Source organism: Macrotis lagotis, chromosome X (genome assembly GCF_037893015.1).
Source record: "Macrotis lagotis isolate mMagLag1 chromosome X, bilby.v1.9.chrom.fasta, whole genome shotgun sequence".
NCBI classification, from domain to species: domain Eukaryota; kingdom Metazoa; phylum Chordata; class Mammalia; order Peramelemorphia; family Peramelidae; genus Macrotis; species Macrotis lagotis.
The window spans coordinates 183,794,539-183,812,890 of record NC_133666.1 but is presented as its reverse complement, the minus strand read 5'-3'; the positions used below and the strand labels follow the sequence as shown (position 1 = coordinate 183,812,890).

Here is an 18,352-nt window from a genome sequence, read left to right as displayed (position 1 = left end):
AGACCTTGGCCTTATAAGTTAGGGTATTTACTGGGTCACAGTTTGATGAGGTAGCATCCATTCAATGATTAAGGATAGGTAAGCAAGAGATGAGGCAAAGAGACCAAAAATGACTACATTTACTTAGTCCAAAAAAATTTTTTTTTTACTTGGAGGACAAGACCCTCAAGCTTTCTTAGTAATTAAGGCAGGGAAGAAATAATTGAAGCAAAAACTGACCTCTTTTGCACAGTCAAAAAAAAATCATTCTGAGAGGGGAAGACCCTAAGTATTTCTGGCCAAATCAGAAACACTTGCTATTTTCATTCACTCTGACCCAATCAGTCCCAAACAATGACCAAGTGGGCTTAATCTAAGATGCCATTATTTGACACTCAAGAAGAGCCAGAGTGATTTTCGGACTTTAAACCCCAAGAAATTTTACCAGCCTTTGGGCAGAGTATCTGCAAGTATGGGAAGAAAAGAAAAAAGAAAACAAGAAAAAATAACTACTTGAATAATTGAAAGATTTTAGGATTTGTAAATATTTTCTCATGGAAAAAGGAATATAAAGAGTTTAACCTTATTGAATCCCTTATGATTTCTCTTTCTTGTACACCTTTTTGTGCTTCTTTGACATCTTGTATTTGAACATCAGATTTTCTCTTCAGCTCTGATCTTTTCATTAGGAATTATTGAAAGTCCTCTGTTTCATTGAATGGTCAGTTTCACATTGTCTGACCAGTTTAACAGAATAAAAGTGCCTTGAGTGATTGGACAGTGTAGAGCTGAGATGAAATATAAAAACAAACAAAACCCCCCAATTAGTAGTCTTAAAAAGCTGCTTTATATATTCTTATGGGACTTAAATATTAGCTTCCCCACTGATTGCAACCATAGTTAAAATTGTCCACAAAATTTTCTTCTGATAATTTTGTAATGTGCTGATACTTTTATTTTTATCATTCTTTTTTTAGTGAATAGGAATAAATTAAATGTTAAAGTGCTATGTAAATATTTAAGTGCTTCATGTAATGTAGTTTTAGTTATTGTTGTTATTTTTACCTGTTCCATAACCAATTCTTATTGTAAATTGAGGAACTTTGTCATTTCCCTCCCTTTTGGGGGAACCCTAAATTTGAGACAGAGGTTTTATTATAATTAGCATCATCTCTGGAAGGCAGTAGGTGTATGTTAATGAGCCAATAAGTTTTATGGGGAACTTAATCTCTCTAATTATAGGTCTTAAGCACTGAACTCAGTCAGCAAACCCCAAGAGAGGACAGAAAAGGCTGAGAGTGGCACAGCTGAACAGTACCTCAAGGCCAGAAAGATATAACAAGGAACCCAAAAATTACTACTTAAAAATGACCTTTCTGAATACTAGCTTCTTAGTTTTTAACTTTTTCCTCCATGCCCCGCACCCTCACCCTCACTCCCAATCTTTCCTATTATTCCCTGTTTTCTGATGGGGAAAGAAAAAACATCAATTGAAGCAAAAAAAGGGAAAGTGGTTCTCTCCTATTGGCAATGCTAGGCTAATTTTTTCACGTTTGATAGGTAAGGGAAGATTCAAGATTGTTGATTTCCTGCATATCCATGCCTACCAGCATTTAGGGCTTCCCTCATTCCACTCAGGGATGAGTTGAAGCTTTTGGACAGTGACTCAACTCTCAATGGGAAAATTCAACCTATTAAGGCCTTGGTTCCCAGGGTTCCTAATCACTACCATCTTTACAGTCTTTTAAGTCTCAATTCTTTTTTCCTGGGGGCACTCCCTTGCTTTCTCCATCCACTGAAAATGAAAAGAGAGTCTAGACTCCCTTGCTTTCTGCATCCAGTGAAAAATGAGAAGATAGTCTAGACAAAAGTCCCCACAGTCTGTGTAGCAGATTCCCTATCCTCCTTGGCTACTGGAAGGATTAGAAGTATTGAAGGGGTGGTACCTTTTTTTTCATTGTTGAGCTGTCCTATGAAGGGTCTCTTAAGTCTTTGATGATATTGGTTAAAACAAACACACCAGCCAAACAACTCAAACTAATCCTTTCATTGACTTCAGAAAAGACTGCTCCTTTTGATTCCTCAGTATCACTTCTCCTCCAGTCATTAGGACGGACTGAGGTCAAGAACACTGACTAGACAGAAAGGGAGAACAGGGTTTTCAAACTGGAGTATTATTAGTAACTGACATAGGCAGGCTGGGGTAGGCCGGCCAGTGGAGTTCTCAGGAAGATCCCAAGGGTTCTTGCTCAGTCATATGACTGGTTTGTTTGTTTTCACTGCTACAAACATGAGTACTGCCTTTCTAAGGAGGTCCCTGGGGAAGACACTCAATTTTTCCAAAGATGTCGCCTTTGTTCCCAGAAAACTCAAAATTCCTTTTTTGGGAACTGTTCTTAGAGTCAGGTATGAGCATCTCAAAAAAAATCAGTCTCATACATATAATTATGCAACTATCCATCCTGGATTTTCTGAGAAAATTCCAATCACAAAGGTAATTATCTGTGATAATGTGACGGTGACTGTGAGAAACTCTTGTCAAACCCAATGTTTCAGTTTCAGATTTAAAAAATCTTGTCCCAGGGTGGCTAGGTTACACCAGCCCTGGAGTCAGGAGTACCTGGGTTCGAATCCAGTCTCAGACACTTAATAATTACCTAGCCGTGTGGCTTCAGGCAAGTCACTTAACCCCATTGCCTTGCAAAAACCTAAAAAAAAATATTGTCCCAAGGAATGCTGTTGATGACATAGAAGAAATAACTAGTTTGGAGTTATGATACTTAATTTAAATATAAATAATCACTAAGCAAGTTTAACTGTATTGATGTTCAATGTTAAGTTTCAAATAAAGCATTTGCGAAGAATAGCAAATAATGTCATCTGTATTCACAGTGAGCATGGGTAAATGGAAAGAGAGAAGGATTTGGCATCAGAGGAACTGTGTTTGAATTCTAGCTCTGGCATTTGTGACCTTGAGCAGGCTACTTAGCCTCTGGACCTTAGTTTCTTTATCTGTAAAGTAATAATATTCCAGCTCTAATTCAATATATCTTTACTCCTTCTAAAAAAAACTAATATTACCAAATAAACTTCAAATAGATATACAATTTAGACATTTTAAATAAATTTTTATTGATTTTTATTTTGATATCATCTTAATTTCCTTCAGTATTACTCTTTCTATAGAGTCATCCCACCATATATGACAATTATAAAAACTCACATTAAAAAAAGAGAAGGATACTTTGCATAACTATGACTATTGGGAGAATTATTTTTTTATTTTTTTATTTTTTTGGGTTTTTTTTTTGCAAAGGAAACAGGGTTAAGCAGCTTGCCCAAGGCCACACAGCTAGGGAATTATTAAGTGTCTGAGACCACATTTGAACTCAGGTCCTCCTGACTCCAGGGCCAGTACTCTGTCCACTTCAACACCTAGCTGCCCCTATTGAGAGAATTCTTAATGACATAAGAGTTAAGAGATCATTTTAAAAGATAAGATAGAAAATGTATAACATGGAACCAATGTAAACAACTAACAGAATGCCTTCTGTGGGGGGGTGGGGGGAGGGAAGCACGAATGGGGGAAAAATTGTAAAATTCAAAATAAAATCTTTCTTAAAAAAAGTTAAGATAGATAATTTTGATTATACAATATTGAAGTATTTGTTTTTTTAATCAATGTTTTAGTTAATAAAAATTGATTTTTTTTCTCCCATTCATTCTGTTAATCTTTACATTGTTTCCATGATATACATTGATTGACTTGCTCAAAGTCACACAGCTAAGTAATTATTAAGAGTTAAAGGCCAAATAAGAATTCACATCCTTCTGACCCTAGGGCTGGTGCTCTATCCACTGCATCACATAACTGCCCCATATCACTCACTTTCTAATGATTTCTTCAATTCCATATATACATGCATACACACAAAACAGATATGAATACATGTATATTTGAATACAGATATAAACTATAATCATATGAATAGACATATGTATATTTATCTGTGCATATAATATACAGTTATATAAATAAATACACACACATATTTTTGCACTCTGAGTCCATTATCTCTCTGTCAAGAGGCGGGTAGCATATTTCAGCATCCATTTTCTGAAATCATGACCAGTCATTACACTGATCAGCATTTTTTTTTTTTTTTAGTTTTTTGTAAGGCAATGGGGTTAAGTGGCTTGCCCAAGGCCACACAGCTGGGTAATTATTAAGTGTCTGAGGCCGGATTTGATCTCAGGTACTCCTGACTTCAGGGCAGGTACTCTATCCAGTTCACCACCTAGCCACCCCATTAATCAGCATTCTTATGCCCTCCCCTCAAAAAAATTGATGTAGTTACAATTTAAAGAGAAGTAATTAATTGTAGAACAATCTTTACAGCAAATATTTAGGCTAAGGATCTTATATACAATAAGTAGCAAATTGACAAGCTAAGAACAAGAATCATTATAAGATACAGGATTAAGGAATATGAGTAGTAAGTTTTGGAAATGAAAGTTATTGCCAATCATATGAAAGAATTGTTCCAAATCACATAAATTAAAGCAATTCTGAAGCTCTGCCTCATGGTCATTGGAGTAGCCAAGAGAACAAAAGACAAAAATGATTAAATTGTGGAGAGTAAATGAGAAGACAGGCAACCTTATGTGGTATTGCTACAGTTGTGAATTGGTCCAACTATTCCTAACTGACAATAATTTAGAATTAGTTTTAAAAAATCACTAAACTGTATAAATTCTCTGACCAATAATATCATAAGTAAGCCCTAAGAGGTGAAATAGAGAAGAAAAATTTCCATATATATAGATATGTGTGTGTGGACACAGACACATAGACACACAGACACACAGACACACACGCACACACAAATACACACACACACACACACACACACACACACACACACACACACACACTTTGCTCCAGGACCTTTCTTGGACTCATTTCTTTTTGTGGTCCCAGAAATGAAAAAAATATAACTCCCTGGGAAAATCTTCTCTTATATTGCTTTCTTTTTAGAGGCAAGGTGGCATGATGGAAAGAACACTGAACTGGGATTTAGAAGACAAGTTCTAATGCTGGATCAACTACTGTGTGACCTTGGGCTAGCCATTTAGCCTTTCTGGGCTTTAGTTTCCCTCTCTGCAAAATGGGAATACATACCTTCTTTTTTTTTTTTGTCCTTCATTTTCTTTTTTTTAAATTTATTTTTATTAAAGATATTATTTGAGTTTTACAATTTTCCTCCCAATCTTGCTTCCCTCCCCCCAACCCCCCCCACAGAAAGCACTCTGTCAGTCTTTACTTTGTTTCCATGTTGTACCTTGATCCAAATTGGGTGTGATGAGAGAGAAATCATATCCTTAAAGAAGAGAAGTCTAAGAGGTAACAAGATCCATACCTTCTTTTTCTCAAAGGGTTGTTATAAGGGCTAAATGAAAAAATATGTAAACTGCTCTATAGATGAAAGGAATTATTCTTACTATTATTTATTATTATTTCTATTCAGAGGGTTCTGAGACCACATCTTTTAGCTGGCATGGGTGCTTCAACCCCAGGTGACATCTTCCCTTCCCCTACATAGTGACACATCAGTGGCTTCCTGTTTCTCTCCCTGAGGGGCATTTTCCATCTCCTCTTCTAAAGATCACACACAACACACACACACACACACACACCCGAGAAACTCCTTTACGGGAGGAAGCAGGAAACCAGTGTTGTCACTTTGGACTGAACCTTTGGAACTGAGGAGAGAAGGGCACAAAGGGTCCAGAAAGTGGGGATGTTTAAGGGACGCTAGTAGCTCTCTTGAGTATCCCTGTTGATCTGAGCCCAGGAGGGCTGTTGAAAAGAACCAGGAGCTGTATCCACCTCTTCACCCTCTTACAGATTTTAGTCTAAAGTGAGGTGGTGAGTCCACCTGACTGCCTGGGATGGAGTCTGTGGCCTTGTACAGCTTCCAGGCCACTGAAAATGATGAGCTGGCCTTTAACAAAGGAGACACACTTAAGGTAAGGTGGTACTTGGGACTGATGTTGGGCTAGGAAGAGGAAGGAGCTGTTATGGTAGTGGCTTAGGAGTTCTTGGAACCTCACAGGGGTAGAGCTGCCAAGACAGAATAGAGGACTTGAACACTACATTATCATACAGTGCAGTAGAAGGAGCCCTGCATTTAGTCAGGATGTATGATTCTGGGACTAACTCTTCCTAACTGGCCATGAGATCTTCTGTTAACTCACTTCCATTCCCTGGTTTTTATGGCTTTATCTATATCACAAAAGGATTGCATAAGATGAGGTTCTTTCTACTTCTGAACTTATGAAATCTATAACTCTGACTGGAGAAAGGAGCTTCCACTAGGCTAGGGTGTAATATTAGGAAAGATCTTAGAGTTCATCTAATCGAAACCCTTAATTTTTAAAGATGAGAAAAATGAAGCCCAGGGAAGCTAACTAACTAAATATTTGAAATATTTTCCAGTCCTAAGGACTGGAGGCATATGTCTTTCCTGTTAAAATTTCAGCTCCTTGAAAGCAGGGACTATAATTTTTTTATTTGTATTCTTAATGCTTTGCAGATAGTAAGCACTTACATGTTCCATCCATTTGGGTGCTGCTGGTAAGACAGATGCTAACAACTGTTATTTCAGCCATGACCAACTTTCCATGACCCTGTTGTGGTTTCTTGGCAAAGAACTTGGCATAGTTTCCTTCTCCAGTTAATTTGACAAATGATAAAACTGAGGCAGCTAGAGTTATATGACTTGCCCAGGTCGTGTAGCCAGTGCTCTATCCATAGCACACCTAACTGCTCCTGCTAAGAACTAGGACTTAAGAATTAGGCTGAGGCTTTGAGATGTGGTAGAGGATAGGAATTCCATTTCTGAGTCAAACAAACTCAAAGATTAGGTTCGGCCTCCATATTCAGCAGAAACTGGGCCAAACTTGGCTGAACTGCCCAAACTAAACTATTTCCTGTATCTCTGCCCATGTTGCTGTCATCACTGCTGCCTTCTCTGCCATTATTTGATCCCACTTGAAAAAGATGGATTCAGCAAATGGGAGCCATCAGGATTTAGGTGGAGAAAGTGAGTTCTTAAAGAAACTTCTGGGCTTCCTTTTTAGATTTTAGGGGAAGCATGCTTTACAAACTTGTTTGGGACCATGTACAGAATTATATGGTTTCTGTCCATTCACTATATTACTCAGAGGGCTGAGTATTTACTGAGCAGACTAAATTGTGAATTTTCTTAGGCTTAATCCACCTCTTTTCCTGGGTCATCATTCAGTTTGTTAGTAAATATTACTCCTCTCACAGCTTCATAACAATCAGTGAGATAAATACTTCAAATATTTTTATTCTCATTTTACAGATAAGGAAACAGGTTTATAGACTTGTCTGTGATCACATGCTAATAAGAGTTAGCATGGGGATTTGAACACAGGTCTTTTTGGCTCCAGATCTAGCACTCTCTTCACTACTCTATTTTTCTACTCTAATCCTAATTCAATAAAGATCAATTTCAGAAAAGGGAAGCTACTTATTTTTATGACATGGACAAATTAATTTTCCAGAATCATTTTAGTTTCTGGAGTTAAATCCCCCAGTTAATTTATCAGGTTAATGATTGCTTTTGTTATATTACATATCACCTTACATGTGACATTTAAGTGGCACAGTGGATAGAATTTTGCCTAAAGTTATAAAGAAGGAAAGGAAGGAAAGAAAGAAGTAAGCATTTATAAGTGAAGTAAGCATTTATAAGTGCCTACTATCTACCAGGCTCAGTACTAATCACTTTATTAGTTTTGTTACTCTAAGTCTGTTTCCTCATCTGTAAAATGGTATTGTTAAAAGAGTGTATCTACCAGGGTTGTGAGGATCAACAGAGATAATCTGTATGAGGCTTTGTATACCTTAAAATCTTATATAAATTCTATTTTATTTTACTTTTGCATAATCCTGGGCTCAGTATCAATGTTCAGATTGTCCTTTCTTTTGTTTTGACTTTAATAAGTCTTGCAAATGACCTTTGGCCAAAAGAAATTCAATTCTGCCCTTTATTTTGATATGGAGTAGAAATTTTTATACCTAGTGAGAAAGGTAGTTAATTTTCCCTAGAAGAAGGAACCTAGTGACTTATAATCAGTATGATAAATATTTAATTAAAATTATAATCTTGAGTAGTGGCTGGGGTCAAGAATCTTTCCTGAGAGCAAAATTTGATAAAGTGAATCAAAGATCTTTTAGCTAAGGAAGAAAGGCTGGAAAAACCCACTTTACTTCAAAATCTTGCCTTGCTTGGCTCTTATAGGAACATAAATCGAGCTAGGAAGGATCTCATAAGTTATTTAGTCCAACCCCTTCTTTTTACAGATGACGAAAGGCCCCCCAAAATCAAATGACTTGCCCAAGGTCACAAAGGTATAGCAAGTATCAGAATCAGGAACTGAACCCAGTTCCTGGCTCTCTAAATTCTAACTCTATTCATCATTCTTCTCTGCTTTCCCTCCAGCTCTTGTTTCATCATTTATCTTCTTCTGCCCATGTCTCCCAACAGATTTCCCAGGCAAGATAGAGTTCAACTGCTCAGGTATGGGCTAGGACTCTGAGGTCCCTTTCAACTCTGAGATTTTAAGGATTTTAAAGTGGTTTCTCCTATTAGACCTTGTTTACCACCTAGAAACCCTCTTTTGGGAAAACAGAGCCTGTTCTTCCCAAATACTACATTTTACTATTAATATAAACCTAACAGGGAGACAGATGAGAGGAAACTGGGAATATTTATACTGCATGGCCTCCTTCAACTTGGCAAATTGGAGCAAAAGTTAATTTAGAGTTTTTTCATCTTTGGTTATGTGGAAATTCCCCTTCCGTCTTGTCTACCTCACCACAAGAAACAACAGCTCTGTGGGTGGCACTTCTGGGCCACACCTGTGTGCATGAGCACATACTCAAATAGTGAAGCATACTCTTTTTAAGTATGCAGAATAAGAATTTTAGAGTTGAAAGGTATCCCAAGCAGCCTTTATTTCAATGCACACAGCAAATAAATCCTCTGACAATTGAGTATTGAGCCTCTGTCTGAAGTTTTTCTATGAGTGAGAGAGCATTACTCCCCAAAGCCATTTTGAGATGACTAATTTTTAGAAAGCATTTCCTTACATCAAGCCTAAATTTGTTTCTTTTCAATTTTCACCCATTGCTACTGGCTCTGCCATCTGGAGCCAAACAAATCTAGATTCTACATCACAATACTTCAGATATTGGAAGGCAGCTATGCTGAACTCAGAGGCACTAGATAGCTCATTGCTCAGTATGGCATCAGGAAGAACCGAGTTCAAATTCAGCCTCAGACATAGTTATCCATGGGCAAGTCACTAAACCTTTGTTTGCCTTAATCTACTGGAGAAAGGAATAGCAAACCACTCCAGTATCTTTGTCAAGAAAACCTCATGAATGAAGATTTGGACATGACTGAACTAACAGCAACAATCATGAATTCCCTTGTCTTTTCTTCTCCAAGCTAAACATTCCCAGTTCTTTCAAATAATCAGATATGGATGCACACAAATAGGTACAAATACGTTCACTGACACATTTAGAAACACACATAGAGTAAGTATCATGCATACAGGAACATCCTTGTTCTCCCCTTCCCCAGCCTGGAGCACATGATCCAACACACCCAACATAAAGTCTCCCCTGCTATACCCCAACATAAATACACATACATACTCATATTATTTTTAACTTTGTGCTCAAAGACTAATTTATTCTCTGGGTACTTTACAATGACTACTTTTCTCCACCCCCTTGTTCCTTTCAGTTCCTGTTTGTTTAATTCTGTCTGCAGAACAATGGAAAATCCATCTGTTAACAAACAAGGCCCTAGCCTGGCCTCAAAAAGATGAGTCCCTTCCTCTCCGTGAGTTGTTGGCTTTGTTGTTCACAAGCAGGGACTTCAATACCTCAGGTTGATTCCCCATCTGTGTACAGTTCTGGCTTCAAACTAAGGTTAAAGAGAGATATTATGTTGGTCTGGGAGCCAGAGAGACCTGTGTTTGAATTTTGCCTCTACTAGCTGTGTGACTATGGCCAAATTAACTTAACTTCCCTGAACCTCAGCTTCCTCCCTATCTGTAAAAGGTGAATAATAATACGTAATAATCATGTTATGAAACTAAAGTGAGATAAAGCAAACTTTGAAGTATTATACAAATTTAGCAGAAAATTATTAGGTGCCAGGCACTTAAAATACAAGGACAAAAGAAAAACAGTTCTTTCCCTCAGGAGGTTTATGTTCTACTGGGAAGTAGGGGACAATATACATTTGGGACTTACAGGTTTCAAAAGGAATGTGAGATGAAAAAATTTAGAGAGACATCTCCACTTCAAATATTTATACAGACTATTTTTATCTGACCTGTGGTAGAAACTTCCAGGCTTGTATTGATTTGATCAGCCTCAGTCAGACACTCCATACCTTGACCCTGACATAGTGATATTGTTTTGGTCCTCTTCAAGAATGAAAAACAACCAACCAATCAACCAGGGACAGTACACATTTTGCAGTTACAAGGAGCAACTTGCAATAGGACAAAGATTAGAAAAGATCTTGTAAGAAGGTAGCATTTTCGGGGCGGCTAGGTGGCGTAGTGGATAAAGCACCGTAGTGGATAAAGCACCGGCCTTGGAGTCAGGAGTACCTGGGTTCAAATCCGGTCTCAGACAATTAATAATTACCTAGCTGTGTGGCCTTGGGCAAGCCACTTAACCCCGTTTGCCTTGCAAAAAAAAAAAAAGTAGCATTTTTGCCAAGACTTAAATGAAGCTAGAGAAGGGTGAGACGGGATGGATTACAGGTTTAAGGCATAGGATAAAGGCACAATGGCAAGAGATGGAAACATCATCCATGAAGAAAAAACAGGCTTTAGAGAGACTGAAGGGGAGAAATAGGAAAAATATCTTTAAAAATATGTTGGAAGTCTTTAAGAAATTATTACTATCTTTTGTTTTTACATCCCTTATATTTTTCAATAATTTTCTCTCCTATTCTTCCCAAAGAACTATTAAAATTTTTTAATCTAATTCATTTTTATTTTTAATTGTATTTTATTTTTTCCAATTACATGTAAAGATGAATGTTAACATTCATTTTTTAAAATCAGTTTCAAATTCTTTCCCTTTCTTTCTCCCTCACCTAGTACTATCATTTATAACAAAGCATTTTTAAAAGATTTTATTTATTTTAAGTTTTACAATTTTTCCCCAAATCTTACTCCCCCCCCCCCAGAAGGCAATTTGCCAGTATTTACATTGTTTCCATGGTATACATTGATCCAAATTGAATGTGATAAGAGAGAAATCATATCCTTAAGGGAGAAACAGCAAGATCAGACAATAAGGTATCAGTTTTTTTTTCCCTAAGTTAAAGGTAATAGTCCTTGGTCTTTGTTCAAACTCCACAGTTATTTCTCTGGATAGATAGTATTCTCCATTGCAAACAGCCCCAAATTGTCCCTGATTGTTGCTCTTATGGAATGAGCGAGTCCATCAAGATTAATCGTCGCCCCCATGTTACTGTTAGGATGTACAATGTTTTTCTGTATAACAAAGAATTTATAAAAAGAGTAGGGAAAGGGCAGCTAAGTGACATAATGAATAGAATGCCAGGCCTGCAGTCAGGAAGACTCATCTTACTGAATTCAGATCTGGTCTCAGACACTAGCTGTGTATGATGCTGGCAAGATGCAACTCTATTAGCCTCAGTTCCTCATCTGTAAAATGAGCTGGAGAAGGAAATGGCAAAAAAGAGAGGGGGGATAATTCATCAAAATATGAACCTAGTCTTAGATTTCATAGAATTTTATATCCATAATCCTCCACCTCCTCAAAGATGGGAGGAAGCTGTTTTCTAGTATAATGCTCATCTTTGGGAACATGCTTGGTCATCAAACTTTCACAGCATTTTATTTCAATTGTTTTTGTTGTCATTGTTCTTTCTGTTTGTGTTTCTGTAGATTTTGTGTATGTAGTTTCTCTGGCTCTGCTTAGTTCTCTTTACAATCAATTCAAGCTTCCCCAGCTTCTCTGTATTCATCATTTCTTAACAGCAATTATAGTATTTCATTACATTCATGAGATGTAATATGGTTAGTCATTTTCCAATTGATGGGCACCTGCTTTGTTTCCAGTTCTTTGCTGCTACAAATAGTTCTGCTAATAATTATTTTGATGGAGCTGACACCTTTCTTTTTTTTTGACATTGAGCTTTTTGAGGGTAAATACTTAGCAGAGAAATCTCTGGGACAAAGGGTACAGATTTTTTACTCGTTCTTAGAATGACTCCAAATTGCTTTCTGGAATGGTCAAACCAATTCACAGCTATATGGAAGATTTTAACAACCAAACAGAATCGTTGATGCTCGATCCTAGGGGCAACAGGGAACCACTGGAACTTTTTGAGCAAGATAACAATATGGTTAGACTTGTGTTTCAGGAATATCAACTTGGTAGTTATCTAGAGGCTGAATTGAGAAGGGAGAGGCTGGAATCTGGGAGTCTAATTAGGAAGTTATTGCAATAGTCGGGGAGAGAAACGAGGAGCACTTGAACGAGGGTGGAGGCATGAGAAAAGAAAGAAGGGGAAAGATTTAAAATATGCCGTGGTGGTATTTTATTTATTTATTCGTTCACTCATTTACTTATTTACTTATTTTTTAAATATTTTTATTTATTTGTTTTTTTCAACTACATGCAATGGAAGTTTTGACCACCAATCAACTTTTTTTGCAAGGTTTTGAGGTTTACATTTTCTCCCTCCTCCCCTTAACAGAAATATAGATTCTATATGTGTATAATTATGATAAATATAGATCCATATTAATTTTGTTGTGAAAGGAGAATCAAATCCAAATGGAAGGAAAAAACACAGAGAAAAAAATTACATAATATATGACAACGTTAAAAAATTGAAGATGGTAAGCTTTGGTCTGCATTTAAATCCCACGGTTATCTCTTTGGATATGGATGGTATTTTCCATCACAAACCTTTTAGAATTGTTTTTTGATTATTGTACTGCTGAAATGAACAAGTCCATCATAGTTGATCATCATCCAATGTTGTTGTTAGTGTGTATAATGTTCTTCTGGTTCCACTCATTTTCACTCTGTTTCAGTTTATGTAAATCTTTCCAAGCTCTTCTGAAATCCTATCCCTTGTGATTCTTATTGAACAATAGTGTTCCATTCCATTCATATTCCTTAATTTTTTCAGTCACTCCTCAATTGATGGGCATCCCCTCAATTTCCAATTCTTTACCACCATGAAAAGAGTTGCTATGAATATTTTTTTTAGGTTTTTGCAAGGCAAATGGGGTTAAGTGGCTTGCCCAAGGCCACACAGCTAGGTAATTATTAAGTGACTGAGACTGGATTTGAACCCAGGTACTCCTGACTCCAGGGCCGGTGCTTTATCCTCTGCGTCACCTAGCCGCCCTGAATATTTTGTATATATGGGGTTTTTACCCTTTTTCATGATTTGTAGAGGTAGTTTATTTGATTTATTTTATTTTTATAATATTTTGTTTTCCAATTATATACAATAGTTTCTACCTATCATTTTTGTAAGATTTTGAATTTTAACAATTTTCTCCCAACTCTCCCTTCCCTCCCTCCCCACAGAAGACAATTAGCTAATAATTAGCAGATCGATGCTATACATTGATCAAATTGAATGTGTTGAGAGAAAGAAATCATATCCTTGAGGAGAAAATAAAATATTAGAGATAACAAAATTATGTAGTACATAAGATACTTTAAAAAAATTGAAGGTAATAGACTTTGGTCTTTGTTTAAGAAAGAACCACAGTTCTTTCTCTAGATACAGATGACATTCTCCATTGCAGGTGCTCTAAAATTGTCCCTGATTATTACATTGAAGGAATGAGAAAGTCCACTAATGTTGATCATCACCCCCATGTTGCTGTTATGGTGTACAATGTTCTTCTGGTTCTTCTCATCTTGCTCAATATTAGTTCATGCAAGACTTTCCAGGCTTCTTTGAAATCCTGTCCCTCTTGGTTTCTGATAGAACAATAGTGTTCCACAATGTTATACCACAATTTATTCAGCCATTCCCCAACTGATGGACATTCAATTGATTTTTAATTCTTTGCAACCACAAACAGAACTGCTATGAATATTTTTGCACAAGTGGTCTTTTTACCCTTTTTCATGATCTCTTCAGCATACAGACCCAATAGTGATATTGTTGGATCAAAGTGTGTGCACATTTTTATTGCCCTTTGGGTATAATTCCAAATTGCTCCTGTGGAGGTGTTTTAGACAAGACTCCTTACCATCTCTCAAACCTCCTCCCTACTCCAATCTAATCTTTTGCTAAGGTCTACATTCATTTCATTTTTGTAACATCTTTTAAAATCCAAGCATTCTCTCCCCTGATACTACCACCATAATGTGGCAGGCCCTCATCACCTCAGGCTTAGACTATTGCAAAAGTCTGCCGGTGGGTTTCATCTCATTCCCCCTTAACCCCCCATTCAGCTGTCAAAATGATTTTCCTAAGGTGCAGAAGTGAATAGGCTTAGATTTAGGATGACCTGAGTTCAAATTTGACCTCTGACACTTATTAACTGTGTGGCTCTGAGCAAATCACCTAAATTCTGTCTGTCTCAGTTTCCTCATTAAGAATATAGACTTAATAATAGCACCTGCCTCCTATGGTTTTGTGAGGATCAACTGAAGAAATATTTGTTGAAGTGGTATGCCTGGTATATAGTAGGTAACTAATAAATGCTTATTTCCATCCTTCTTTCCTTCGTGGACCTGTTATTTTATTGATCTATAGAATTTCTGAGTCTTAAATCCAGGTCTGTTTGATCCCAAGGTCAATTTTCTATCATCTTATGTCTCTCTTTCGAATAAACAGATAATGGATTCAAACAAACCACAGATACCTAAGTAGGAATCAGGGAATGATTAGAGCCAGAGCTTAATTCAATAAGATGGAGAGACCTGAAAAAACTTGCTGTTCAAATAGTCAAGGGGATAGGAAGGAGTTTGAGATGCTGAGGATTAATAGAGAGATAACACAATGGGGAAAGAAACACAGCCTGAGTCAGGGAAGGAGTAAATTAGAACCAGAAAAGAGAATACAGATTCCTCAGAGGGTCAGGCAGGAAGAAACTGAAGTTCAATGAGGAGACATGATGTCTAAGCTGATGTCTGAAAATAGATGACTGGATAGAGATTCCTTTCAGAAGAATTTCTATCCAGGATCATCTCTTCACCTGGACCCAGTTGGATTTTGTGACTATTTTGTTTAATTGGAATTGCTGACAAAGGAGTTTCTTTTGCTTCAAGAAGAATGGCTTGAGACTATATTGCCAAGTGACTTTCATAGGGAAAGTTGAAAGACTGGGAGGAGAGGGCTAGGGAGATAATGGAGTAGAGACTACATTCCAGAAGGAGCCTCATGCTCAGGGGTTTGGAAGAGGGGATGGATAGATATAATGTTGAAGAACAGACAAGACCAAGGAACTGGGAGATCACCACTGTGGTGGGAACCCTTGTCACAGTATAACTGGAGCTCTACACACACACACACACACACAGAGAGAGAGAGAGAGAGAGAGAGAGAGAGAGAGAGAGAGAGAGAGAGAGAGAGAGAAGATCCTACTGAATACTGAGGTATTTATGAGAGGCAACTTGGTCTAGTGAATAGAGAACTGGGTCCAGAATAAAACATAATTGGTAAATGATTAACAAAATAAACAAAAATAGAATATAACATAAACTTAACTTGTGGCTTTCTAAGCCATGGAAATATGTTCCCATTTGAATTTGACTTCACCGTTTGAAACTCTTAAAGTCTCTAAGTTGCAGAGAAGGTACTGATTTGCTTGAGGAGAGGAAGTTTCTTTACAAGGGGATTCCCTAAATTAATGAAAATACAGTTCAAGTCTCTCTCCCCTACCTTGTATCAGTCACTAGTGAAAAACAAAAAACAAAAAACAAACTACTGTGATAAAGCAAAAAAAAAATGAAATGAAAGAAAGATAGACAGAAAGAAAGAAAGTAAAAAAAGGAGAAAGAAAGAAAAAATGGAAAAAAGGAAGCAAAGAAAGAAAAAGGAAAGGAACCCTCCCCCTGCAACACACAGTAAAACAAAACTTACCCTTCAGGGGAGTGTGAGATGAGCAACTCATCAAGGCTTTTTGGGGATTTATAGACTTCTGTGATGACATGAAAGAGGAAAATGGTGCTTTTGTCCCATTTCTGGATCCTGAGTTGCTTTCACAGAAGCATTGGTGATCCTTCTTCCTCCTCTCTTAGGCTGGTTTCATGGCATGCATCAGCACACATGTGCAATAGGACCTGGCCTTTGGCTAACATTGTAACTGGTTTTATGACCCAGTTTAAAGACAGGGTTAGGATTTAATGTACATCCTGGGTTGGTGCCTCTGTAGGCACCCATTGATCATTTGATAGAATTGGAATATTTTTCTGAAGGAAAGGAAAAGATTCTGGGGATTAATAGACAGAAGAGTGTTGGAGTCAAAGATTGCTAAATTTTCAGTGTGAGCATTCACACTTTGTAATAGCAATCAGTATAAGGGTCTTGATTTATTATTTTGTTGATTTGCTAGATTTAAGTGTTAATAATTAATATAACAACAGAACTCAAAAATGAGTGGCTACATTCCTCCCCTGCTCCCTCAGCCCATTTGTTAAATATTTACCAGTATATCCCCAGTGACCCAAAAGTTATCTTCAAGTGTTTCATGGTTATCATTTGCAGGATAAGACTTTTTCTTCTTGGCCCCCCTAGGATAGAAGAAGAACAATGGATAGACATGACAAAAGTAAATTTTGGTTCACTATAAGGACAATTTTCTGAACATCTTAAAGCAGAATAGGCTGCCTCATGAGATAAGTTCTCCTTCACTGAAAGTCTTAAGTGGAAGTTAAATAACCATTTGGAGTTATTATAAAGAGAAGTCTCTTTAGCAAGCTTATATTAAATATCTGCAATGTGCTAAGTATTAGGGATGTAGTGGATTAAAAAAGTCTTTCCCCTTATCAATGTTACATTCTACTATGGAGAAACAATAAATACACAGATAAATCAGTACAAAATATAGAGAAAATAAAAAGGAAATAATTGGAGAAAGTCCTACAATGAGAGGATAGTGCAATTTGAACTAAACCTTGAATGAAGCTAATGCCTGAAAAGGGAGGAGGCAAAGATAGGGAGAATTCTAGGATGGTAATAGTGCAATAGTGATGAAAAAGGTGGTAATAGTGCAATGGTGGTACAAGAAAGTAATGGAATGAAAACTTCCTAGTAGAGAGTTGGGCTCACACGATGCCCTCAAAAACTTACATTCTGTCCCAAAGTTTGCAACACATCAAGATAAAATTAGTTGGGGTGTATGGGGGTGTTCAGGGAGGACTAGTATCTCTGGTGTGAGGGCTTCAGAGTCATTTTCAGGGCTGCTCATTTGCCTTTGGTGTCTTCCTGCTGCCAGCTCTCCCATTGATTAGATAGGAGGCTGTCTACCCCAAGTATATGAAGAGTTCCTGGGAGTAATGGGTAGATGTGAACATCTTGTTTTAATCGGCCATGAAGGCAGAGGGGAGGGAGTGGTGAGGAAATAGCAACTATGGGCACTTAGAGCTTGGTTAGACATTAAAGAATCCAACTTCATCCACTTCATTCAGTCACTGCCAGCTGACTTAACTTTTGTCTTCATTGACTTCAGTGGCTCTAGAAGAAAGAGAGAGTGAAGCTGATTGACTTTGCAACTCTGCCTCATTCCAGTGGAAAAATAATTAGTAGCCAGATGGATCAGTGATTTTTCCTCACATCTACCCAATTAATTAATGGATCACCAAGAATTTTTTAATCAATTACCACAGTCTAGGTACTGTGTTTGTTAAGTGTGCATAAAGACAAAAATAAAATAGTTCCTGCCGTCAAGGAGCTTACATTTTAATGGAGATTTTGGATATATATGTACAGAGGAGACTTTATATCTATCTATCTATCTATCTATCTATCTATCTATCTATCTATTTCTATATGTGTATCTACACACAAACACACACACGGTAATGGAGTATGAACTCAATGCTGAGAGGTGACATTTATTCTTTGCAATGAGAAATTAGGGATCAACGGGATAATGTTTGTCCTTTATTTTATTTTTTATTTTTTAGACTTTTGCAAGGCAAATGGGGTTAAGTGGCTTTCCCAAGGCCACACAGCTAGGGAATTATTAAGTGTCTGAGGCCAGATTTGAACTCAGGTACTCCTGACTCCAGGGC

At 37.2% G+C, this 18,352-nt stretch overlaps 1 protein-coding gene across 1 annotated transcript in view; it reads left to right on the top strand.

Moving 5' to 3' along the window:
- The first annotated feature begins 5,640 nt into the window (after nt 1–5,640).
- Nucleotides 5,641–18,352, top strand: part of GRAP (GRB2 related adaptor protein) — a 68,811-nt gene continuing 56,099 nt past the window's right edge. The window contains exon 1 of the mRNA XM_074208558.1: nt 5,641–6,009. Within this exon, the coding sequence (XP_074064659.1) occupies nt 5,932–6,009 (78 nt within the window). The 5' untranslated portion in view covers nt 5,641–5,931. The remainder of the gene's footprint in view (nt 6,010–18,352) is intronic.